The following is a 27,791-nucleotide window of genomic DNA, read 5'->3' on the forward strand; positions in this document are numbered from 1 at the left end:
TAGTAATATGTCAGCATGCTACAAGAAATATTATGGCGATCATTTCGTCCCATTGACTGATTGATTAGTACTGAATCTTCCTTCCGTATACTATATCGCACAACATTATTTTCAACTCATTCTGCATTGTTGCATTAAATAAGTTTTATGTAGGACTGAACTTGCCTTTCTGTAATATACGGTCACATCGATGATGCATTACAGCATGAACCAACAAAATACGTGATAGATTCCAGTCGTGATTGTCAGCGAGCCAAGATATCGATGGAACGTTCAGAACATCACATTTTCAACAATATTAAGTCACAGTCCTATTTTAAGTGATATTAGTACTATGTAGTAATTGTAGCTGATAGGACTTGGATTGATAATTTCGCTATTAAGATGGATATATTCAAGGTTGCTTCTGCGAAACTATTGTGTTGTCGTTATAGTCATAGTCAGTGATATTGAAGGTTCCTACGTAAGCAAAGTTGTTTTTCGTCCGAAGGTTGGCAGCACACAGCTTCAATGCTACTTAATTTGTAGCGTATTATTATATAATATATATGTTTCTTTGCATCAAACGAATCTTCAAAGCAAAAGACCGTCGAATTTTCAGAGACACATAAGTTGAATGTTTATATTTATGAACTGATTTACAGTATAGGAAGCATAGGTATCTCATAAGTATGGAGCCATGATTAAGCGGGATGTGCTTTATGGTAGGCCTACACTGTTTCTGAAGATCTTCAAAGCATATCTGATAATAGTTGCAATCTGTGACACGAGTAAATGGCGGGCAGATGCAGTATGCAATATAATTTCTGACCGTGAGTATAACTTGTATCGACGAACGGGCCAATATCATGCTAACATGCATAACGGGCTATATGTCATATTGCAGATAGTATTTTTAAACCCTAATATAAGGCTAATAGACCATGCTGTACCAATATAATACACGATACGGTTTTAAAAACTATATATTCGGAACTGAGTCGTAAAATTAGAATTCACGCTGAAAGTCCTCGATCGATTTTGCATACAGCCGTGCACGTAGCACAAAACTATCAAATTTATTTAACACTCAGTTGAATTGTTGGCATATTTGGCCAATTTCATGAGATATTTTTCAATCGGTAAAAGTCCAAGCTTCAGGTACTATTTGACCTCTATGTTGATTATTGAAATGCTCATGAAGCCTTGAAAGATAGAATGTTTTGCATTTGCCAACCAATCTGTTCTAGACATGTAACAGAGTATGCTTAGTTACACATTATTCACAAATATGCCTGAATAGCAAATAATTTCATTCTGCATGTCCTGGTGTTCTGCTTCACTCATCCAGACGGCACACCTGCCCCCGGTTGAGAACCGCAGTTCATATGTATTGACTAACTTCGATTATTTACACTGTTACTTGCACCATAAGGCAGCCATTCTGATTTTGAAAGTACGAGACATTGACAGAGCTTATATGTGCATTGTGCATATCATAAAATAATCTGCCAAATAAAGTTCATTTCACTAATGCGGTGATGGTAACTAGATATCTCAAAAAGCAAGATGGTTCTCAGTCGCTGTTGACCATGAAGAATCCTTATGACTTATTTCCTGACTACACATGGACTAAGTCACAATTTGAAGCCGCGGAGCTCCCATACAACTTCATTTGAATAGTCACGTTGTATTAATACAAAATGAATTGAAATCTACCGAACACTGACCGCGTGCTGTGATCGGAATATGGTTGTAACCGTATTAGGTGTTTATGTTCCCGCGGATCGAACATTATTTCGCATGGTAGTTGACACAGAGCCAACAGAGAGAGAGAGAGAGATCAGTGTCACTGTCCACACATTTTGTGAGTGTCCTGACTTAGACCATATGTTCATTGTCCAATGACCAGCCATGCAGAACGCTGAGTTAAATACTACTCTAATATTAGCGAGACGTAAAACTTAACATCATCTCGGCAAATAAGGAATGACCATACTCACGACAGCGGGTGCATTATATGGCAGTGTTATAACTAGGGCTGGGCAAAATCGAGTACCTGGGTGATTCGATTCTGAATCACGTAAAATGCTTCGAGTCGAGTCGAGTATTCGAGTATCACTCATTATGACGTCACAACGGAATGTACTATGTCAAAGTTCAAATATGTGCCTTTTATGCCACCACGAAGAACATAATGCCTCTTATCTGTCACATTAAAGATACTTGGTATTTTTTCGACCATACCGATTTCATTGCACTTCTTGACAATGTGGTGGGACGATCATGACCTCGTAAATGTGTTATTTCCAGTAACGTTCCTAGCTTTGTACTATGTCTCGTACGCTGCGATACCGCCAATCAAGGTTTTAAGGCTTCCTCATTGGAAAATAGTATCAAAACTATAATTATCGTTGGTAAATTAACTTTCAGTTGCGAGGAGCGTATAATTTCAATACTCGAAAAAATCGTCTTTTACTACTCGACTCGAATCATCAAAATTAATACTCGATTCAGATTCGAGTACTCGAATCATTGTGCCCAGCCCTAGTTATAACTACCTAAACAATGCTTACTAACACCACAGTTACCAAGGTTAGAATAAGCCACTGAATCGATTTTATCGTATACGCGATGTGATGTCGCTCCGTTGCCGAATTCCCTTCCTCGAATCTTTCACATTGTGTGCGCCCTATATATTGTATGTTTTCGGTGAACACGGAATACGATATTGGCATGACGTTGATGCGTATACAACCCTTTAACGTGTATTCAAAATGAAGACTTTATCATAAGACACAGAAGAGAGTGACTCGAGATTCAATCGATAGTTGCTATTAGCAACCTATCACGCGACCAAAGTCCTGCAAGCAGCTAATTTCTAGGGATGGTGTGAACCTCTGAAAGGTTCGGGTTCGTGTGAACGCGAACCTTTTTGAAAGGTTCTGTGTGAACACGAACGTGAACCTCGTGACGTCATATTGCTAATTCCAACCCTATCTTTCAATGAAGTGATAGCCTATATTAATGTACACGATACCTAGCGAAGACTCGGGCCACATAATGTCACATTGCTGAAGTACATATTGGCGTTTTAAACGCCGCTAAATTTTATCAACGGATATAATAATCTCATAAAATCAATACATTCCGACGCTTTGCCAACAATTTCGACGAGGACTTAACAGGGAATATAAGCTTACGCCTTAACGGTCTTTGCCAGACCGGACAATGTGTTCGGCGTCTGAGTATTGTTACATTGATATTGAGCAGAGTGTAAAACGGGTTTCTATACTTGCTACCGATACCATAAACAACAAGTTATACAACAGTAGCCAGCACCCTAATCGCACGGATTTGGTTTTAATGATACAGTAAAGATATGAAGTTAAGATTGACCCCGTACGCCCGCTCGATATTTTACATTAGAAAACGATATCAATGTCATTGATTGGTTGAATAAGCATCATTCGCTGACTACGTATATCGCTCGTGATGTTGTGTGATTGCGGGTATGTATGTATTAATGAGCACAACACAGTGGAGCTTATCGCCTCTACATGAATTTCATAATGTTCATTGGTCTTTGCTTTTGTATTCTTGGGAACGTCTTTCAATCTCTCTCGCAGTCAACCTTCATCCTCTCTCGCTGCCATGCGTCCCCATCGTGGTCTCTGCTGCCGACTTGTAGCACGGCTCACTTTCAGTCTAGGCTTTTCAATGCACTACCGTGGTAGTGAGGTCGGCGATGAGGAGCCCAGATAAAGTGTGATTGCGGGTCAAGCTCACAGCAGAGAGTCACTAAATATTCACAAACGGAAAGCTGGATATTTCGAGAAATTTTTTGTAACAAAAAAGCAAGTAAAACTTTCAAGGTTGACAAGGTGCATGCTCGTTTAGTGTTGATTTTTTAATGCTGCCAGCGCCATGCATAGAGTGACCCGCAGTTGAAATGCAATAAATTTGAACCAAAGATCTTATAACGAAGTGCAAATTACAATTTACCAAAAAGGTTCACAGTGCAGAACCTACCAAGGTTCTGCTGTGAACGCGAACCTCTAAATTTCCAAGGTTCACACACAGAACGCGAACGTGAACCTCACGTTCACACCATCCCTACTAATTTCGTACCACATTTTGCCCAAAATCGTGCCTTGTAGGTAGATGAACAAGTATTCGCTGAGTGCTAACGTATTTATAAATTTTTCAGACAACCATCCCGTTAGTACGAGGATCAGATATGAAATCTCCGCTACGGTAAGTCGTCTTGGCCTCGACGTGAATCTGACGATGAAATTCGCTTGGAATGATATTCACGGTGAACAATGCAATTCATACCGTCCCGCTAGTAGGCTGCAACAAGCATTTTTCACAGACTCAACCGTCGGATTCCTAATCAAATTGAAGGATATCGATCGTGATTCGTCACGATTAGTATCGCACGTTTCGCCTATTTTTCCATTCCACTCTACAAAGTGGGGACAGTCTGAGTAACTCAAGCGTTTCCTTGTTACAATTTTGGAATGCGACACTTTGGATAACTTTGCAGGTGCTCAAAAGCTGGCGAAAAGTACCAGTTGCCCAATCTTGCTAGTCAGGCCAACGCGACATGCTCGTTTCCGTGTATTTCCGCAAAGGGAAAGGTGGAGAATCTGTGTTGCTTGTTGAACAAAGGATACGAAGTATATAGCAAGGTAATATTATAAAAGTTCTGAATGTGCTGATTGAGAGATTGTACAGAAGCAGTGGTGGCTTTTGGGGTTGGCGAGGTGGGCCGTCGCCTGGGGCCCCCTGGTCAAAGCCCGCCTTTGTTGGTCAATCAACAAATCTCTGCATTTGTTAGAAAAGTCCCATATTGCAATAATCATCAAGTCTCTGCATGCGGTAGAGGTACTTAGTTTTGATGTAGTCTATCCTTGCAACCATATATCCAGCATACCTAGTTCAATCCTTGACGTGGTGTGCTGGCTCATTACTAATGACAGCAGATAGCTTTCCAGATTAGTAAAGGTCCAGTTAGCCTGCAGCAGTTGTATCGCTATTCTATCATTTCACGCTACATGCCATACATCTTCAACATGAAGGCAAGCTTCAAACCTTGTTATAGTGTCATATACACTGCACGTTAGTAGTAGGTATGATCGGTCGTGAGGTGGGTGGGGTTCTTATGGGCGGGGTGGCGAGCGGCTGGAAAACCGGGGGTGGCGAGCGGCTCTTATTTCTTATGGCGGGGGTGGCGAGCGGCTATTGCGTCTTATGGCGGGGGTGGCGAGCGGCTCTTATTTCTTACGGCGGGGGTGGCGAGCGGCTGGGAAACCGGGGGTGGCGAGCGGCTTTTTTGTCTTATGGCGGGGGTGGCGAGCGGCTATTGCGTCTTATGGCGGAGGTGGCAAGCGGCTCTTATTTCTTATGGTGGGGGTCGCAAGCGGCTGCGAAACCCGGGGTGGCAAGCGGCTCTTTTGTCTTATGGCGGGGGTGGCAAGCGGCTCTTTTGTCTTATGGCGGGGCGGCAAGCGGCTATGTGTCTTGTGGTCGCACGGTAACCCTTTTCAGCATAGGGATCGGTCGCACGCGGCTTCGTTGTTGGCATGTCGTACTTTCGGGTATAGGCTGCGGGCGGAATGTCGTACTTTCAACAAAAAAGGCGTGAAAATGGTTTGCTAAATCTAGGAATCAGTCGCATAGTAATGTTTGGGCAATTAGTTTACCACAGAGCCGACGTAGACGGCGATTCGAATATCAACAATAACAACGGTCGCAAACTAACACTTCAAATAGGTGTGAAATAGTTTGCAAAACCCCGCGATCGCTGACAAGATAATGTCTCGGACATAACCATCTTTCGCGACTTGGTGTTACAGGCATATCGATCGCTCACGCGGTGAAATATTCGCAAGCAGTTTGGCACAGAATTTGATACTGCTCGTAAGATTTGATAAGTAACGAATAACAGACCGGCAGTGTCGGTAACTTGAATAGCGACAAATTGTCACTTATTTTTGCTCTAACCCTAATCCTTTGTGAAGTGAACGCTTATTCAAAAGGTGTGAAATAATTTTAAAATCCTACGACTGCTCACAGGGTAATGCTCCAGACATACCGATCGCTCACAAGGTAATATTTCCGCAATAAGTTTGTCACAGAGCCGTCGCAGACGGTGATTCGTAAACCAACAATTTGTCACTTGCCCGCGATCGCTATATGTTTCACGCCTCCGGAATAGTGGCTGACTTTAGTTGTATGATAAGAATCATGAAAATATTCAAGCAATGTGTCAATTTGTCAACTTGAAATGAAACTTACTACACAACTCAAGTTGATTCGTATCTGAATGTGTTGATTCGGCACAACCATTATCCTCTGAGAAATCCATTTACCGCGATCAGTTGATTCGAACGTAACTTGAATATCGCTGACACCAACTTCAGCCACATTGAATTATTCGCACATTCCGCGCCGCTGTTTTCACACCTATAGAATCAATACCAACTCTCTACAAGAATCAAGAATCACAAGTATGTGCATTATACAGTTATTATCTTTATAAACATGAATTTAAACTCTTAACAAAAACACACAACTAATCATTTGCCAACTCTAGCATTACCAAAAAATTCAGGTATTGTTGATTAAAAATCCTTGAACCCGTATAATTAAGAGTGTTATAGTACGACGTCGGAATCCACTCGTGAGATGTACTAAAGGTAAATCCAGATAATCCAAAATGAAATATTTGGACTTTGACATAGTCTGAATTGAAATAGATTGACAAACATGGCTACCAACTTTCAACCCAGGCATATTTAGAGATTATACGCACATTGATTCGAAACAAGTAATGAAACATTACAACTCTATTCGCGACCTGTCTTTACGTTTGTCAAAGAGAGTTTCAGAAATATTATCACTATGACATCTCAACATTTTAACATCTTGCCATCAACAAAAGAGTAAAATACAAAAACCTTGTCAAGTCAATCCGTTTGTAACTCACCGAACCAAAGCAAAAAGTGTCCATACGAAAAGTAGACAAGACTACGCAAGTAATCACCACAACCCACAAACATATCAAGTTCGGTTTTAGGCATATACCACCAACTCATCTTTTTTGTTCAACTGTAAAAGTCGTTACTATGCCGCAAGACAAAGAAATTACTATGCGGTATATTTTGTAAGATAAAAGTAATTACTTCTCGGTGCCGGCGACTTGAGATTAACATAATATGTTTGAGTATACGAGATTTGAATTTCTGACCAACGTAGTTGAGAATTCATTTATTACAATCGAACGCAGGTGTTATATCGAAAATTATCGTGATGTAAACATAAGGATTGTCACATCGATTTAACATATGAGATTTTGTAATGGTCTACCATGACTTGATTATTAAATTATTTGTGTTAATTAGACCCGGCGTTGTGATAAAGATTATTGTGACAGCAACAAACTTTTCAGTACCATTGTTGTTAACATATTCAGCTGTAAACTATACGTGTCTGAAATGTTCTTGATTGGAAAATTACTCCACCTCGATAAAAAATCACTCTGCGTATCGTGATATCAGGAAATATTTTACAAATGTAATTGTTTCCAGTAACCAAGACTAAAGATGAAACAGCAATATCGGTATTATTACATTCAACAACCAGTACAATTATTAAAATCTATCGTTTGCGCTAAACAACGCTAAAGATGCAATAATTCCATTATTCATACATTGAACATCCGATACAAAATGCTTTATTATCCCGATTCGCAACGGGTAATTGAAACGACTAAGTGTAGAGTCAGTATATCACAATGACACGTCGTTACTATTGAATCCAGCAATTGATACGATTTATTGCCGGGATTTGTGACAGCGCATTGAAACATACACAACTTACAGAGTGTGAAAATATCACTTTGGGTATCGAGTACCCTTTGAAGCGTGCAATCAATACATAATTCCAGTCGCACTCTCTAAGACATTGTGAAGTCTACGGATTTACACTTCAAGACTTTGATCAACACAGAAGCAATTTGGAATATCTTTACTGGACGCATCCTATTCAACTAGACTTGAGTATACGCAAAACTCATAGCATTAACAAAATCGCAATAGGCGCTACACTGAAATTTACAAAATGTGTTTGTATTCTTGCTCAAAGTAGTGATCATGAATTATCATTTGAATCTTCTAAAGTAATTGTAATCGTAAAACCAAACTTGCGAAAGTCATTACCATAACAAAAGAATATTGTAGGTTGCTTGCTAAATCTATGCCGGAAATATTTGTAGAACGCTCACGACCAAAGAAATCGGAAATTGTCATTCATCAAAGTAAATGTCGTCACAATACTCTGCCACTAAAAGACGTTACTCGTATGTGATTGAATCGCCGGTAATTAACTAGCTAAATCAAACCCCTAAGAAATTTCACTCACTCATTGGATATGAAACAGCGTCGCTTAATCGGCGTAGATCGTTTTTCTAAATGCAAATCATACCTGACCAACAGAAAACAATTTTCACTCACCTTGTAATGAAACCAAGTGGCGGGCCTTCGTTTCAATATTTTGTGTCAAATACTTTGCAATAACCACACTGGAGTGGTTGAGCTTTACATCATCAAGCTGTCATCTGTAAATCGAGATCGCATCCGACTTGTAACTGTATCGTTTACCTAACCGAGTTGTATGCACAGTTTGATATTTTTGTCATTTAGTGATTGCTGAACATACCAAACGATACACATTCACTTCCGAAATACTGCGTTGATCTCAATTCCCTTTGTCGTGATAATCGAAGTACATTTGTTTCGAATTCGTAACAGCCGACTTTTCTATGACACGATATATTTCGACAAGTTATGCTTAGAAGATTGGTTGCATATCGCGAAAAATAACATACTACTCATATTGATACTGTTAATCGGTATTTTCACGCGAGTCGATTTTCAAACGAGTAAAATTTATTACATGAGTTGTTCCGCTTACTATATTTAAATGTAAACTCACCCATCTTTCAACAACAAACAATGATAAAATAAGTACGCAATCAAACACAACGCTTTGTACGACGCTAATTATTGTTCCACACATCTCATTTCATACTAAGTGTATACGAAAAATATTCATAACACATGAAAATATTCGCTCATGCTACGAACATACGCAATGATTGGTGACGCTTTCAAACTGTTTCGATATCACAAGAACTTTATTGTCTGAATTGGTGTTCATGTATCTTAATAATCAAATAGTTCAACACAGAACTAGTACGAACAGAAACATCAGAGTTGTTTACACAAAAGTTTGTATGTGTACAGTATGCGAATACCATGTGTAAGTCCAGCACAATTGCGGTATCCATCCGAGTTTAGTTAACACAAATTTATTACAACGGAGCCACGTAAACTTTCGTGAAAGAAAAGCATACTCACTTCCAGAGGGTTATGTCAACACCATAGCAGTACTCCAACAACAAAGTACATATGCTTTCTAGTCACGGTCCTTACATCTTTCACATAGATCAAACTACTTTGCTAACGAAAAGTGCTGAGTCATCACATGATTGCCTTCACAACAAAACAGCTAGAAGATATTATCATACAAAAATATTCCTAACCCTTTGCGCACCAGTGACAAATCATACAACAAACATTTTTTGTGAGTCGAATTGTTGTTCAGTGTCAAGTCTACCTGTTGAAACGTACATTAAAACAACACAGTCACAATTCAATTAAAACCACAAATCTATTTTCATTTCGTCACATACAGAAAAATAAATTTTCTTTCCCCAACACATACTTGTAACCAATCGCTTTCATTAAACACACAACTTCATAAAAGTATTTACTTTCTACAACATAGACATTCCGACGTAGTCAAGAAATATTTTTATTAATCAAAATCATCGACTTCTGTTTACGATGTTAGTGTGTGCATGTCATACACGTGGGGCCCGTATTAAAATGGACACGACACAACTGAATGTAAGGAGATAGAAGTCTATCGCATAGATTTACATGTGGTCTTCGCTACGGTTTCAAAAAAACGAATCATCTCTTTTGCATTGATCTAGACCGAGCAAGTTAGTTAATGACCATGATTGTGTTTGTCATATGCGAATGATAGGGTTACTGTCAAATCTACATACAACAACCTTCTGGCACTCATAATAGCGATTTCATTCTCGCCCTTCGTAGTCATATACCCCCAACTCGGCTTTTTTGTTCATCGACAGCTGCGTTTAACAAGACCAACGACACTGAACCCACGACGTTTACCTATGTAAAATTACCACTTTCACTTGGTAGTCCGTCGTTTACCTGGATAAACATATCGTTTTCACTTGGAAATATATTTTTTCCCAGAGTAAGAAACCTTTTTCACTTGGAAATCAATTTTTTCCCTGGGTAACAAACCTTTTTCACTTGGAAACATATGTTTTCCCTGAGCAACAAACCATTTTTACTTGGAAATATATTTTTCCCTGAGCAACAAACCATTTTCACTTGGCGGTCCGTCGTTTTTCTGAGTAAAAATATCATTTTCGTTTGGACATCTGACGTTTACCCAGTGTAACAATACATTCTCACTTGGCCATCTAGCTTTTCCCAGAGTAATAATACATTTTCACTATGAAATCTGACATTTCCCTGAGTAACAATACCGTTTTTACTTGGAAACATATTTTTTCCCTGGGTAACAAACCATTTTCACTTGGAAATATATTTTTCCTCGAGTAATAATCCATTTTCGCTTGGAGATGTGGTGTTTACCTAAGTAAAAATACCATTTTCGTTTTGAAATCTGACAACCACACACATCAATTTGGTATTTGCTGTATTGGCGAAAGTTTGAAATAGATTACAGCGAACAGTGACGAAAATATACACGACTACCGGTTTCAGAGTATACTCGCGCCGGTAGCAACACATCTATATCATCGGTTAACCACACGAAATAACAATATACTCTTGTATATCGAAATGTATGCTTTGGAAAATGACGAATATTGTATGTCCTGATGTGTGTGTGTGTGTGTCCGGGTTCGTACTTTAGTTTTTGCACAGAGTCCATACGTCCGAATAAAACACCACCTCGACTTTGGTACCTGGTTGGTACATGGATAACGGCGGTCGGAAATCGACGAATTTAGGTTCTCGTCGTGCTAACAGTTCTGGGCTACTTGTGATTTTCCTCACACATGTTTACTATATTGAGTCACTCTTTATTGGTCAATACATATCCCACTGCTCAGTCTGAAATCGGAAACCCGAGAAAGTATTAACCGGATCCGGATACCAACTCTGAATCAAAAAACCAATGAAACATGGTACAGCCCGTGTTTCCATGAAAATAACAAGACATTACACATCAAGTATACTTCACGATTGTTCATAGATACCAAGTATTCACGTAAACGAGGTGTACATACATCATGGATAACATCATGGCCGGCATTACAAGCATCATGGACGACAAATTCATGTTCTCAAGTCTCATACATGAACCGACTCTATACATTCAATGTGGGGGTAGATGACTTGGAGACAGACAAACACACATATTTGACCGTAACATGGATATCCGTTGATGCTCTCGATACGGCGAACAGCACGTTATGTATAGCGATATCTTCACAGTCATATACGCGAACCACGTACAATCATGTACCCCGATTTTCGTTGAATATCCACGACACCAACAAATCTGTACATTTCTTTTCCCTCGACATCAACGATAGAATCCTGACCCCAATGTGCAGTACGAATGGTGGGTTCATCGGGTGTAAAATCCAAATCAAATGACACCAAGGTCTGCTTTCTCATTTTCAATATTTCCACCACCGCATCTTGTTTGTGTCTTAGCACTAAAGTGTGAGGATGGAGAAATCTGTGGGTGGTAAAACGGATGGACATGATATTCTGCGACAGCTTTCACAACCCGGTACATACATTGAACCAACTGATGTAAGGTGAAACACTACGTTATCAGCAAAAAAGTTTGCCAGGTATGACCACCACAAACATACAGGGTAGTGAGTAAGTAATTAAACTTCATATCCCGACTTTACTATACTCCGAGTTCCTTATACACGATGTAAATCCGTCTGAGAATCCGAACTACCTTGTGAAGGGGTAGATCAAGATGTGAACCACGAAAGGAGATGCAATCTCGGTGAAATACGGTGCGACTCATTTTTCTCCAAGTTGAATACATGTCGGTTCTTACTAAGATCATGTTACGGTCAAATATGTGTGTTTGTCTGTCTCCAAGTCATCTACCCCCACATTGAATGTACAGAGTCGGTTCATGTATGAGACTTGAGAACATGAAGTTGTCGTCCATGATGCTTGTAATGCCGGCCATGATGTTATCCATGATGTATGTACACCTCGTTTACGTGAATACTTGGTATCTATGAACAATCGTGAAGTATACTTGATGTGTAATGTCTTGTTATTTTCATGGAAACACGGGGTGTACCATGTTTCATTGGTTTTTTGATTCAGAGTTGGTATCCGGATCCGGTTAATACTTTCTCGGGTTTCCGATTTCAGACTGAGCAGTGGGATATGTATTGACCAATAAAGAGTGACACAATATAGTAAACATGTGTGAGGAAAATCACAAGTAGCCCAGAACTGTTAGCACGACGAGAACCTAAATTCGTCGATTTCCGACCGCCGTTATCCATGTACCAACCAGGTACCAAAGTCGAGGTGGTGTTTTATTCGGACGTATGGACTCTGTGCAAAAACTAAAGTACGAACCCGGACACACACACACACACATCAGGACATACAATATTCGTCATTTTCCAAAGCATACATTTCGATATACAAGAGTATATTGTTATTTCGTGTGGTTAACCGATGATATAGATGTGTTGCTACCGGCGCGAGTATACTCTGAAACCGGTTGTCGTGTATATTTTCGTCACTGTTCGTTGTAATCTATTTCAAACTTTCGCCAATACAGCAAATACCAAATTGATGTGTGTGGTTGTCAGATTTCAAAACGAAAATGGTATTTTTACTTAGGTAAACACCACATCTCCAAGCGAAAATGGATTATTACTCGAGGAAAAATATATTTCCAAGTGAAAATGGTTTGTTACCCAGGGAAAAAATATGTTTCCAAGTAAAAACGGTATTGTTACTCAGGGAAATGTCAGATTTCATAGTGAAAATGTATTATTACTCTGGGAAAAGCTAGATGGCCAAGTGAGAATGTATTGTTACACTGGGTAAACGTCAGATGTCCAAACGAAAATGATATTTTTACTCAGGTAAACGACGGACCGCCAAGTGAAAATGGTTTGTTGCTCAGGGAAAAATATATTTCCAAGTAAAAATGGTTTGTTGCTCAGGGAAAACATATGTTTCCAAGTGAAAAAGGTTTGTTACCCAGGGAAAAAATTGATTTCCAAGTGAAAAAGGTTTCTTACTCTGGGAAAAAATATATTTCCAAGTGAAAATGATATGTTTATCCAGGTAAACGACGGACTACCAAGTGAAAGTGGTAATTTTACATAGGTAAACGTCGTGGGTTCAGAGTCGTTGGTCTTGTTAAACGCAGCTGTCGATGAACAAAAACGCCGAGTTAGGGGTATATGACTACGAAGGGCGAGAATGAAATCGCTATTATGAGTGCCAGAAGGTTGTTGTATGTAGATTTGACAGTAACCCTATCATTCGCATATGACAAACACAATCATGGTCATTAACTAACTTGCTCGGTCTAGATCAATGCAAAAGAGATGATTCGTTTTTTTGAAACCGTAGCGAAGACCACATGTAAATCTATGCGATAGACTTCTATCTCCTTACATTCAGTTGTGTCGTGTCCATTTTAATACGGGCCCCACGTGTATGACATGCACACACTAACATCGTAAACAGAAGTCGATGATTTTGATTAATAAAAATATTTCTTGACTACGTCGGAATGTCTATGTTGTAGAAAGTAAATACTTTTATGAAGTTGTGTGTTTAATGAAAGCGATTGGTTACAAGTATGTGTTGGGGAAAGAAAATTTATTTTTCTGTATGTGACGAAATGAAAATAGATTTGTGGTTTTAATTGAATTGTGACTGTGTTGTTTTAATGTACGTTTCAACAGGTAGACTTGACACTGAACAACAATTCGACTCACAAAAAATGTTTGTTGTATGATTTGTCACTGGTGCGCAAAGGGTTAGGAATATTTTTGTATGATAATATCTTCTAGCTGTTTTGTTGTGAAGGCAATCATGTGATGACTCAGCACTTTTCGTTAGCAAAGTAGTTTGATCTATGTGAAAGATGTAAGGACCGTGACTAGAAAGCATATGTACTTTGTTGTTGGAGTACTGCTATGGTGTTGACATAACCCTCTGGAAGTGAGTATGCTTTTCTTTCACGAAAGTTTACGTGGCTCCGTTGTAATAAATTTGTGTTAACTAAACTCGGATGGATACCGCAATTGTGCTGGACTTACACATGGTATTCGCATACTGTACACATACAAACTTTTGTGTAAACAACTCTGATGTTTCTGTTCGTACTAGTTCTGTGTTGAACTATTTGATTATTAAGATACATGAACACCAATTCAGACAATAAAGTTCTTGTGATATCGAAACAGTTTGAAAGCGTCACCAATCATTGCGTATGTTCGTAGCATGAGCGAATATTTTCATGTGTTATGAATATCTTTCGTATACACTTAGTATGAAATGAGATGTGTGGAACAATAATTAGCGTCGTACAAAGCGTTGTGTTTGATTGCGTACTTATTTTATCATTGTTTGTTGTTGAAAGATGGGTGAGTTTACATTTAAATATAGTAAGCGGAACAACTCATGTAATAAATTTTACTCGTTTGAAAATCGACTCGCGTGAAAATACCGATTAACAGTATCAATATGAGTAGTATGTTATTTTTCGCGATATGCAACCAATCTTCTAAGCATAACTTGTCGAAATATATCGTGTCATAGAAAAGTCGGCTGTTACGAATTCGAAACAAATGTACTTCGATTATCACGACAAAGGGAATTGAGATCAACGCAGTATTTCGGAAGTGAATGTGTATCGTTTGGTATGTTCAGCAATCACTAAATGACAAAAATATCAAACTGTGCATACAACTCGGTTAGGTAAACGATACAGTTACAAGTCGGATGCGATCTCGATTTACAGATGACAGCTTGATGATGTAAAGCTCAACCACTCCAGTGTGGTTATTGCAAAGTATTTGACACAAAATATTGAAACGAAGGCCCGCCACTTGGTTTCATTACAAGGTGAGTGAAAATTGTTTTCTGTTGGTCAGGTATGATTTGCATTTAGAAAAACGATCTACGCCGATTAAGCGACGCTGTTTCATATCCAATGAGTGAGTGAAATTTCTTAGGGGTTTGATTTAGCTAGTTAATTACCGGCGATTCAATCACATACGAGTAACGTCTTTTAGTGGCAGAGTATTGTGACGACATTTACTTTGATGAATGACAATTTCCGATTTCTTTGGTCGTGAGCGTTCTACAAATATTTCCGGCATAGATTTAGCAAGCAACCTACAATATTCTTTTGTTATGGTAATGACTTTCGCAAGTTTGGTTTTACGATTACAATTACTTTAGAAGATTCAAATGATAATTCATGATCACTACTTTGAGCAAGAATACAAACACATTTTGTAAATTTCAGTGTAGCGCCTATTGCGATTTTGTTAATGCTATGAGTTTTGCGTATACTCAAGTCTAGTTGAATAGGATGCGTCCAGTAAAGATATTCCAAATTGCTTCTGTGTTGATCAAAGTCTTGAAGTGTAAATCCGTAGACTTCACAATGTCTTAGAGAGTGCGACTGGAATTATGTATTGATTGCACGCTTCAAAGGGTACTCGATACCCAAAGTGATATTTTCACACTCTGTAAGTTGTGTATGTTTCAATGCGCTGTCACAAATCCCGGCAATAAATCGTATCAATTGCTGGATTCAATAGTAACGACGTGTCATTGTGATATACTGACTCTACACTTAGTCGTTTCAATTACCCGTTGCGAATCGGGATAATAAAGCATTTTGTATCGGATGTTCAATGTATGAATAATGGAATTATTGCATCTTTAGCGTTGTTTAGCGCAAACGATAGATTTTAATAATTGTACTGGTTGTTGAATGTAATAATACCGATATTGCTGTTTCATCTTTAGTCTTGGTTACTGGAAACAATTACATTTGTAAAATATTTCCTGATATCACGATACGCAGAGTGATTTTTTATCGAGGTGGAGTAATTTTCCAATCAAGAACATTTCAGACACGTATAGTTTACAGCTGAATATGTTAACAACAATGGTACTGAAAAGTTTGTTGCTGTCACAATAATCTTTATCACAACGCCGGGACTAATTAACACAAATAATTTAATAATCAAGTCATGGTAGACCATTACAAAATCTCATATGTTAAATCGATGTGACAATCCTTATGTTTACATCACGATAATTTTCGATATAACACCTGCGTTCGATTATAGTAAATGAATTCTCAACTACGTTGGTCAGAAATTCAAATCTCGTATACTCAAACATATTATGTTAATCTCAAGTCGCCGGCACCGAGAAGTAATTACTTTTATCTTACAAAATATACCGCATAGTAATTTCTTTGTCTTGCGGCATAGTAACGACTTTTACAGTTGAACAAAAAAGATGAGTTGGTGGTATATGCCTAAAACCGAACTTGATATGTTTGTGGGTTGTGGTGATTACTTGCGTAGTCTTGTCTACTTTTCGTATGGACACTTTTTGCTTTGGTTCGGTGAGTTACAAACGGATTGACTTGACAAGGTTTTTGTATTTTACTCTTTTGTTGATGGCAAGATGTTAAAATGTTGAGATGTCATAGTGATAATATTTCTGAAACTCTCTTTGACAAACGTAAAGACAGGTCGCGAATAGAGTTGTAATGTTTCATTACTTGTTTCGAATCAATGTGCGTATAATCTCTAAATATGCCTGGGTTGAAAGTTGGTAGCCATGTTTGTCAATCTATTTCAATTCAGACTATGTCAAAGTCCAAATATTTCATTTTGGATTATCTGGATTTACCTTTAGTACATCTCACGAGTGGATTCCGACGTCGTACTATAACACTCTTAATAATACGGGTTCAAGGATTTTTAATCAACAATACCTGAATTTTTTGGTAATGCTAGAGTTGGCAAATGATTAGTTGTGTGTTTTTGTTAAGAGTTTAAATTCATGTTTATAAAGATAATAACTGTATAATGCACATACTTGTGATTCTTGATTCTTGTAGAGAGTTGGTATTGATTCTATAGGTGTGAAAACAGCGGCTCGGAATGTGCGAATAATTCAATGTGGCTGAAGTTGGTGTCAGCGATATTCAAGTTACGTTCGAATCAACTGATCGCGGTAAATGGATTTCTCAGAGGATAATGGTTGTGCCGAATCAACACATTCAGATACGAATCAACTTGAGTTGTGTAGTAAGTTTCATTTCAAGTTGACAAATTGACACATTGCTTGAATATTTTCATGATTCTTATCATACAACTAAAGTCAGCCACTATTCCGGAGGCGTGAAACATATAGCGATCGCGGGCAAGTGACAAATTGTTGGTTTACGAATCACCGTCTGCGACGGCTCTGTGACAAACTTATTGCGGAAATATTACCTTGTGAGCGATCGGTATGTCTGGAGCATTACCCTGTGAGCAGTCGTAGGATTTTAAAATTATTTCACACCTTTTGAATAAGCGTTCACTTCACAAAGGATTAGGTTTAGAGCAAAAATAAGTGACAATTTGTCGCTATTCAAGTTACCGACACTGCCGGTCTGTTATTCGTTACTTATCAAATCTTACGAGCAGTATCAAATTCTGTGCCAAACTGCTTGCGAATATTTCACCGCGTGAGCGATCGATATGCCTGTAACACCAAGTCGCGAAAGATGGTTATGTCCGAGACATTATCTTGTCAGCGATCGCGGGGTTTTGCAAACTATTTCACACCTATTTGAAGTGTTAGTTTGCGACCGTTGTTATTGTTGATATTCGAATCGCCGTCTACGTCGGCTCTGTGGTAAACTAATTGCCCAAACATTACTATGCGACTGATTCCTAGATTTAGCAAACCATTTTCACGCCTTTTTTGTTGAAAGTACGACATTCCGCCCGCAGCCTATACCCGAAAGTACGACATGCCAACAACGAAGCCGCGTGCGACCGATCCCTATGCTGAAAAGGGTTACCGTGCGACCACAAGACACATAGCCGCTTGCCGCCCCGCCATAAGACAAAAGAGCCGCTTGCCACCCCCGCCATAAGACAAAAGAGCCGCTTGCCACCCCGGGTTTCGCAGCCGCTTGCGACCCCCACCATAAGAAATAAGAGCCGCTTGCCACCTCCGCCATAAGACGCAATAGCCGCTCGCCACCCCCGCCATAAGACAAAAAAGCCGCTCGCCACCCCCGGTTTCCCAGCCGCTCGCCACCCCCGCCGTAAGAAATAAGAGCCGCTCGCCACCCCCGCCATAAGACGCAATAGCCGCTCGCCACCCCCGCCATAAGAAATAAGAGCCGCTCGCCACCCCCGGTTTTCCAGCCGCTCGCCACCCCGCCCATAAGAACCCCACCCACCTCACGACCGATCATACCTACTACTCACGTTATCCCGTTCCATATGGTGCAGAAGTGCAATCCTACTTTTAACTCCCCATGATTAATGAAGATTGATATCTGTCCTTGTATGTTGTCGTTTCATTGGGCAGAATACTACATCAATCACAAAGCAAATCGACTTCGGGAGAAAATATGAACTGGATGTTATTCAATACGCCGCCGACGGAATTGATCCAGATAACTTCGATATTGTTCGGCCGGAACCAATATTTTGCAGGCAGGAACTGATAACAGGGCATAACATTACTTTCGACGATGCGGATGGATTCTGCGCGCGTGAACAAACAATAGCAAGTAAGACAGGCCATTTTGTAATGATTTGTACCGGGATTTGTTATCAATATTATAGATACATTCTCGTTGGCATCTCAAGGGTTTTGCGCTTTTCATTATTGTAAGTTGCCATCAATAATTATAAGTTCCATCAGTTCGCCAGTTGACTATTTTCCCGCTAGGTTTGCAACTGTCCTCAAAACGTCAAAGTTCGCGATTATACCCAATTCTGTGTGTGCTTTGGGAGATGCTGTGAACGCGTTATTATTTCTCATGTGAAAACCAAGTCGCAACAAACCATACACATGATTCGTGATCCCGCCTGAAAGGACCGTAACTGTATGAGAGCCATAAATCGCATGAATTGGAACTTTAGCTTCCATGATATTATCCGGTCCACCCGTCGACGTCCAAGAGCTCCACACGACTGTGGATGTTGCTACCAACCGCGGAGAAGTCACGTACCGATGGAGGAAACCCTACGACGTAGCGCGTGGAGCGTCATTCGACGGGTTCGATGTTACGATCCTTCATCAGACATCTCGATATATTGTGGGTTGAACACTGTTTCAGTATCGAATATAGTAATTGTACGCTTCCATTTTGCAGAACACCCGAAAGCGGTCAAGTAAAGATGGGTTTTACTATTTCACGGCGTCCAACGTTACATTCGACCAGCCTTTCCCATTCAACATCACCCCAAGACTGACATTATGCGCGACATGTGCCGATCACGGCTTGACGTTTTCGCACTTCTTTATCCTTCCCGGTGAGTATGATATGAGATAGTCTCAATATAGTCTGGGTTACGACTCAAGTAGAAGTAGAAGTAACGCAGTAAATTTGCTCTCAATTACCAACAAAAGTAACAGCTTCCAAGGCGTGTCAAAACTACTTCAAGTGGAAGTAGGATATAAAAGCTCTGAATCTACACAAGTACGTATTATCAAAATATAGAGTTGTTTTCAGGGTCATGCGTTTAGCAGTTGGTCTAAAATACAATATGTATATTCGCGACCCAACGTAAAATCACTAACGACACTACTGATAGGGACAATATTCGAAAGTATATCCAGTTAGCTTAATACAGTGGCTCTTTCACGCAGTCCCTACTGCAATTTCACTCAGAAAAGTGATCAAAACTCATCAAAAACCTACTTTATACTTTTCAAAGATCCTGACTGAGTAAGTAGTTGATGACAAACTGTTCAAGGTGATGTGGAAGTATAGTCTAAAAACATTACGACGTTAACAAGTAATAACGACGACGTAGAGGCTATACTGACCGTCTGATAGCCAATAGACATACATTGAAATCGAAATCCCCTTTTCGGCTACTCTCATATCTTGTGTTGCTATTTTATTCAGATATAAACGTGTGCAACGCAACCAGCAATTCAACAGCTGTATTTTGTGACTCCTTGGCCACCTGTGTAGACCTGCCGCCAGAAAGCCTAACACCGGCGAAGTGCCAATGTCCTATCGGCTACGTCGGAAATGGAATCTCGCAGAATATTACTGGCGGGACGGGCTGCCTCGAAGATTCTCACTGCCCCAGTGAGCTGTGTCATCATAATGCGATATGTTGGGATGCAATGAACGTCACCAATTCGTCTCGATGCTCGTGTCCGTAAGTGTTCCGGATTCGTTCGTGTCTGCAATGGACGATTGTTTGTATGTTTGTGGTGCTCACAGTGTAAATGACCACACCAGGCCGATATTATTTTTGTTGACATTTCGGCCACTTCTGGGCTTTTTGTAAGATACCAATCAAGCGGATCAGATGGCCAGAGGGAGCGTAGATAAAACTCCAACACATGGGATGGGAATCTATAGTGGACCACGGTCGGACTGGAACCCGCAACCTATTGGTTTTTGCAGCTGTGGATCATACCACTATACTCTATCTCGCCATGGACGACTGTTATGCTGGTCCATATTTCATTACAAATATTTTAAATAGATTCAAAGTTGCTTGTGCGACATTAACACTACGCACATCTCTAATTAATACCGGCCTGGCGGTGTCTAGACTATTCGCCCTCCGTATATCGACTTATTGCTAAATAATTCTGGCAGGGCTACTCTGCAACCTGTGCTTCCAAATTGTTTTAAAGGTATTTTTACTTCGGCGATGGAATGCAAGGAGGAAAGGGTTGCACACTGATTTCTATGCCATTGGGCGTGGGATTAGGGATGCTGGGTGTCATTGCGGTCACTGTCATGATAACGTTGTGGATACGTCAAGCCAGAGCAAGGAAAATAAGGTAGGGGAACTTCAAATTCTTGGTAAGCGTGGCCCCAGAACTGTTTCGAACGCAATCATTTGAACTTAAGATCCGATATATAGCTCATGACCTCTTTCCATACAAAATCTCCCCCTTCTACTTTATTTCCCTCGGCTAGAATCGTAATCACGTGTACAAGTTTTGATGCTGATTTGTATCCACAGAAAGATGAAGCTGTCATTTTCCAAATATCTCGACGATGGTGACTTCGGCGAAGAAGCTTCACAAGGAGGAATAATCCGGAATTTATTGGGAAATAAATGGGAAATTAAACTCAGCGATCTGGAACTGGGAGGTCAGTGCATTATTTTGTTCGATCTTGGCAACTTACTTGAGTTTGCTTTTCTATAGAAGTGATTGGGCGCGGCAGTTTTGGGGTTGTCCGAAAAGCGAACTTGCGAAGAGCTACGCACGTAACCACTGTCGCTGTCAAGTGCTTTCCCGGTAGCTAATAATACTTCAGTAGATTATGAACTCACAAATCAATTTCAATGAGTGACAACTATAGTGAAATGAAGACGGTTGCAATTAGGATTTCATTTAAAACAAGAGGTATTTTAATACACATTTTTGAAATATATTTTAAACAAATGTCATTTCAAAGAGAATTTTATTTTTCAAAAGTTGTAAAATAATATTATAATTCTGTAAATTATTTCGATAAAATATGTAGTATGAGCCTTCGGCCAACTTGCTCTGGATATAGTCGACGAATACGATAAGGCAGGGGTGAGCGAACCACGGCCCGTGACAACATTTTTTGCTGCGCGCGGAAGCCCCAATAAAGTTATAAAATACATTAGTAAATTGCAGAGTAAAAATTACTGCATCGACTTGATCTCCTAATATATTTCATCATGATATTGACAGGCAATATAGTCTTACTGTTGTATTTCTTTCTTTTCTTGCTAGCGCAACACCCGACCTTGAGGCTAGGGAGGGTGTGAACGTGAGGTTCATGTTCGCGTTCTGTGTGGGAACCTCAGAAATTTATAGGTTCACGTTCACAAACGAACTTTGGTATATTGTGCACTGTGGACCTTTTTCATATATTACAACTTTCGCTTCATTATAACCATCTTTGGTTGAAATTTATTGCATTTCAACTCTATGCATGGCGCTGGCAGCAGAAAATCAACACTAAACGAGCATGCACCTTGACAATCTCAAAAATTTTACTTGCTTTGTTACAAAAGTTTGCCCGAAATATCCAACTTTCCGTTTGTGAATATTTAGTGACGCTCTGCTGTGAGCTTGACCCGCAATCACGCAACATCAAAATGGAAATGCACTGCTTGCAGTCAGCGAATTATGCTTATTCAACCAATCAATGAGATTGATGTCGTTGTCTGATCGAAAAATTCTGGCAGGCTACTGCTATATAACTTGTTTATGTGGTAATATCGGTAGCAAGTATAGAAACCCCTTTTACACTCTGCTCAATATCTACGTAGCAATACTCGGACGCCGAATGCATTGTCCGGTCTGGCCTGGACCGCTTAGGCATAATCTTATATTCCCTTGCAAGTCCTCGTCGTAATTGTTGGCAAAGCGACGAAAGATAATGATTTTATGGGATTATTATATCATATGATTGCCCCAATTGATACACTTTAAAAACACGTCAATATATACTTATGCATTGTGGCATTATATGGCCCGAGTCGTCGCTAGGTAATAGGTACCGTGTACATTAATATAGGCTATCACTTCACTGAAATATAGGCTTGGAATTAGCAATATCACGTCACGTGACGTCATGAGGTTCACGTTTCCGTTCACACGAACCTGAACCTTTCAGAGGTTCACGACACCCCTATTTGGACTTATACGTCAAAGTCAAAACTGAAATGACTTAATCCGGATCATGTGCGTGAGATGTTGGATTGGCAACTCCAACAAATTTATTACTATCGGCGATGTACTCGAAAACACCAATTCGTGCGTGTTTTAGGTATAGATGCTTCCTGTATATGTGCAGTTAGGTACAAACTCATTCACAAATTTCGGTCACAACTACTTCATAAAAAAACGAATAGTTGCATATGAAGGCTTCGCTTTTATTCAAGAATCGTCTAAAAAGTATTTCTGTTTCCGCGTCGGAGTTAATGCAAGAAGTATAGGACTGGGCCAATTAAGACGGGTCGGAAACCTTTTTGACAAAGGAGCGACATTAACCCTATGTTTTCAATAGTAATTTTTATTCCACTGTGGCGTCATGGCTAAAAAACACAATATAAAGCAGGCTTTGTTGTTTGTGGTATTAATGGTGTTGGCCGACTACAATGGTCATTTACACCAGGCCGATATTCCATATTTTTGATTCCGTACCTGCCGACTTGTAGCACGGCCCACTTCTAGTCTTTTCTAAGACACCTCTTTCGCGGATGATATGGCGAGAAGGAGCTTAGATAAACCTCCAGCACTTAAGTAGGAATTCCGGTATCGACCTCGGTCGGACGCGAACTCGCAACCCATAGGTGTCGCAGCTGTGGATTATCCCACTACGGCCTACGGTATTCACCAACCTAAAACGGGTTTTAAACAATGGCCATCTTTTAAACTCGTTTGAAATGCCACCCTAGTTGGAATCAGATTGGAAAGGTAACATTGTGATTTGAATCACATGGAATAAGGTACTTTCAAATTAATAATTATTGTTTTATTAATCAATCAATCAGGTCTTATTGTTTTCGGGTCAGTCGGATCAATCCGGCGATTCTTTATTCCAGAGACACTTTTTCGAAGAGCATGTTAGAAATATTGATTCGAATTACCGATCCGTTCAACTCTGCACCCGTAGCAAAAAAATGTGTACACACAATACACACCCTTGTACCACACGTGATATACGGAAGTGAATGTACTACACCCGTGCTACAGAAACTACCCCAGACTTGGACCACGATATAAATCAAACATAACTGTTAATACAAATGATGCTTGCACGTAGAGTGTGTGATGGTTAATAATTTGCGGAAATTGACATCTGGCAATAATTCTGCTTATACAGATCCCAATTTATATCACAGATGCAGCCGATGCAACCGGGAGGGAGCAATTCGTGGCTGAAATAGCTCTCATGTCTACAGTCGGAAGCCACCCGAACGTAATTGGCATGATTGGATTCTGTCCATTGAATGACTGTCAGCTCAGCATCGTGGTCGAATACATGAAATACGGCGATCTCTTAAGCTTCCTGTGGGATGCCAGAAAGGTAATCTTAGTTCTACAATGAGACCGAACGAAATTACGCCACCTTCTGGGCGTTTACAGGCGGAAAAGCGGGATAGTGACCCGATATATAACATCACGGAGTTGAGCGTTCGTAAAATCGCCAAGCAGTGCGCGAATGGGTTGAAGTATCTCAAGAGGATAAAAATAATCCACGGAGATGTGGCTGCCAGAAACGTTTTAGTAACTGAGGTGAGACGATTTCTGACATATAGGGTCACGTTTTAAATACCGCCCCATGGACTTAGGCTTTGCATCAGGCAAGACACTAAGAGTGTCGATCGTTGGTCAAATCCTGTATATATGTGCTGTACTATTGGACTATTCAACAAGCAAACTTTTGTAGAACTTACGATGCAAACTAAGTGATTTTGGATTGTCCTCGGATGTATATTGCATCGGCAAGATCACAGAGGCTAAGGAAAGAAAATTACCCGTGAAATGGGTAAGCCCGGAGCGCATGACTGTCGCGGACGCGCCAATTACATGGCGAAGTGATGTGTGAGCACTGTTATAATTCGAGAATGCGGAACAAATGTTTAACCATATTTTCCAATTTAGATGGTCTTTCGGCGTACTTTTATACGAAATAGTCACGCTTGGTGCGTCTCCGTATCCCGGGATTCCTAACAATCATTTGTTCAGCTTTTTGCAACAAGGAAACAGGATTGCGAAGCCTTTATCTTGCAGTCAGGAAATGTGAGTGCCTTGTAAACGTTTTGATGTATTCTGATTTGTTACTAACCGTCTTCTTAGATATGACATGATGCTTCGGTGTTGGCAATGGGAACCAGAAAAACGTCCGTCCTACGATTCGATCGCTCACCAGCTCATAAACATGCAGAGCAAAAGCTCGAACGTGCACATTCAACACATTGATCAAACGGAAGACGATTTTGTGTGAGCCACTTCCAGACGGCAAGGCTGGGAATCATAGATGTAGCAGAACGATATCCCTAATCGGTGTTCGCGTTTTTGTTAATGGAAGCATTGATAGGCCTGTTTATATACTTGGCTTCTAAACTGAATATCAACTAATCCAATATATTTGCATCAACAAAAAATCATGAAAGTTTGTTAAGTGAAAGGCTTTGGCAACAGATTCACATGTATCAGGTGTGGGTAGGAGCTTGAGCATATTGCCTTGACATGCAAAGGCTCAGACTCTGTAGAGCAGTGGTTCTCAAGCTTTTTCAGACACGCAACCCCTTTATGATACTGAAAAATTTCGCGCCCCCTCTTATCGTCATAACACAAAATCAAACCAGGATGCTAGCAACCCCAAAAGATAATTGGATAGGGTTACCATATTTTGGGAATCCAAAAAGACGACACATTTTCAAAATTTTCTGAGTTACAATACCGGGGTGAAATCTGGAAAATTTTGTAAATTTATTCCCAGTTTGTAGTCGGTTGACTAAAAAAAGGTATTCTTTCTGGCTCAACTCCCGAAAAACCCGCAAGACCGCTACTTGAGTGCTTATTTCCTATATCTCAGTCCAATTTTCGCCTACATTTACCCATAATTTTCAAAAAAGAGGACAAAGTTCCTAAAAAAGAAGACATTTGGGCGTCCTCCGAGGTCACTTCCCAAAAAGTCAAAAAAGAGTACGTTTGGTACTCCTATAGTCCGATGAAACGGAAGGTTATGACTGTTGATGGTAGAAATCTATAACATGAAATTTGGACTATATATATAAAGAAAGAAATATGAACTGGAGGTAGATCTCGCGGAGCGCGAAAAAAACTCATTTGACCGCTGCTTCGCGTCCCATCCAGATGCTTTCATGCCCGCCAGTTTGAGAACCACTGCTGTCGACCGAGACGCTTAGAAAACGGCCTAGATCTTCCCCACATGGTCAATCTTCAGGATGAGATCGTATTTCAGCTTAGTAACATGTCTGGATAGCCCCAATTTCGATTCCTCAGCCGCTGAAAAAGGTTGAAAGGTATCGTGCGCAGCTCGTAGTTCAAAATAAATTGAAGTTTATGATCATGATATTTCTTGTTGTATTTGTAATTTTTAATAAAATATATTGCCTTTTTTGTGGTAACCATGATCATCGACCATGTAAGTGGGCACGGCGTTGTACTAACGTGAAGTTTTAAAAACGTGGTTGCTTGCTGCGTGGCCTATTTTGTCTCAATGTTGCAGTATTGCGGCCCGTGGCTTCTACAAAATTTAAAAAGTGCCCTCGACCTGTTTCGACGGGCCTACACTATATAGAGATTATTATTATTATTATTATTATCACACAACAACGACAGTGGCGCTTATCGCCTGTTTAGGCCTTGCGCGCCACGACAATGCATTCGTAAAGTTCGGTATCTTTGCTTTTTGTATACTCAGGACGACTTTCATGCTCGCGCACATCCACTCTTCCATTCGCTCTCGCTTCCATGCGTTCTCTTGCAAGTCTCTGCCGCCGACTTCGGAGCTCGGCTCACTCTTCCTCTGGGCTTTTTCAAGGCGCTGCGTCAACAGCGGGATCGGCGATGAGGAGCCCAGATAAACCTCCGACACATAGAAACATGACTATATAGAGATACTGGTGGGAAAACTGCGCTTCTTCCAGCCTTCGATTGCGGCTCTTTTACGATTTCATGCACACTGCATATGCGTTTCCCCATGTTGCTAGAGAGGTTTAACCCGAATATAAATCGATTGTTTTTATCACGTATTATGTTCGTGTTGTTTCTTTCATTGGGGTTTACGCAAGACTTGCAAAATGTAGGGGAAGGTGGCACTACACTACTACAAGTAAGAAATTTGCAATTGAACTCTCGAATCGAGCCTGATAAACAGTGAACTTGACAATTAATTACGCCTGCGCAGATAACAATCATTATATATATATATAGGTCTAGCTCTGTCTGCATTCAGACTAAGAGCACCATCACCGAGGTGATGGAAGTATCCATCGAAAAAAGACACAGCATTAAAGATTTCAATTATAAATTAAATTTCGCGTGAAAATGCCTCTTTCGAAAATGTCCTGATGTCGGTATCGTTCCGATTAAGGACATTGTTCATCAGCGTTGCAGAGGGTCTTCCTTTTTTGGTTCTCCTTTCATCTTCAAAGGTTATTGACTTCACGACACTATCATTAGGTTTTCGAATTATATGGGCAAGAAATTTAGCTTGTTGGTGATCAATAAATGATGAGAGATCTTCGGTGCGACAGATTTTATGAAGATTTCTATTGCTAATTTTGAAGGCGTGGTCGGTTCCCTTTCGAGTGTAGCCTCCATGTATCATTTTTCGCAAAAATTGTCTGTAGCAGACATCCAGGACGTTTCTTTGATTTTCTGAAAGAGACCATACGC

General features: G+C 40.0%; 1 protein-coding gene across 3 annotated transcripts; it reads left to right on the forward strand.

Moving 5' to 3' along the window:
* Positions 1-616: 616 nt before the first annotated feature.
* LOC145440796 (uncharacterized) lies at positions 617-27,147 on the forward strand. 3 transcript variants are annotated; one of them, XM_080318541.1, is made up of 16 exons: positions 617-812; positions 4,190-4,297; positions 4,355-4,469; positions 4,529-4,673; positions 18,759-18,963; positions 19,319-19,494; positions 19,552-19,711; positions 20,311-20,572; positions 21,060-21,209; positions 21,395-21,525; positions 21,582-21,674; positions 24,263-24,447; positions 24,507-24,656; positions 24,811-24,965; positions 25,026-25,163; positions 25,221-27,147. In XM_080318541.1, the coding sequence occupies exons 1-16, from the start codon at positions 680-682 to the stop codon at positions 25,366-25,368; spliced, it is 2,454 nt and encodes an 817-aa protein (XP_080174667.1). In that variant the 5' UTR covers positions 617-679; the 3' UTR covers positions 25,369-27,147. The 3 variants fall into 3 exon arrangements, with proteins under 3 accessions (XP_080174667.1, XP_080174668.1, XP_080174669.1); XM_080318542.1 differs by lacking the exon at positions 21,582-21,674; XM_080318543.1 differs by lacking the exon at positions 4,355-4,469 and having other exon boundaries at positions 671-812; positions 4,190-4,236.
* The last annotated feature ends 644 nt before the right edge of the window (positions 27,148-27,791 follow it).

The sequence above is a fragment of the Botryllus schlosseri genome, chromosome 6 (genome assembly GCF_051294905.1).
Source record: "Botryllus schlosseri isolate E-star chromosome 6, Bs_hap1, whole genome shotgun sequence".
Taxonomy (NCBI): Eukaryota; Metazoa; Chordata; class Ascidiacea; order Stolidobranchia; family Styelidae; genus Botryllus; species Botryllus schlosseri.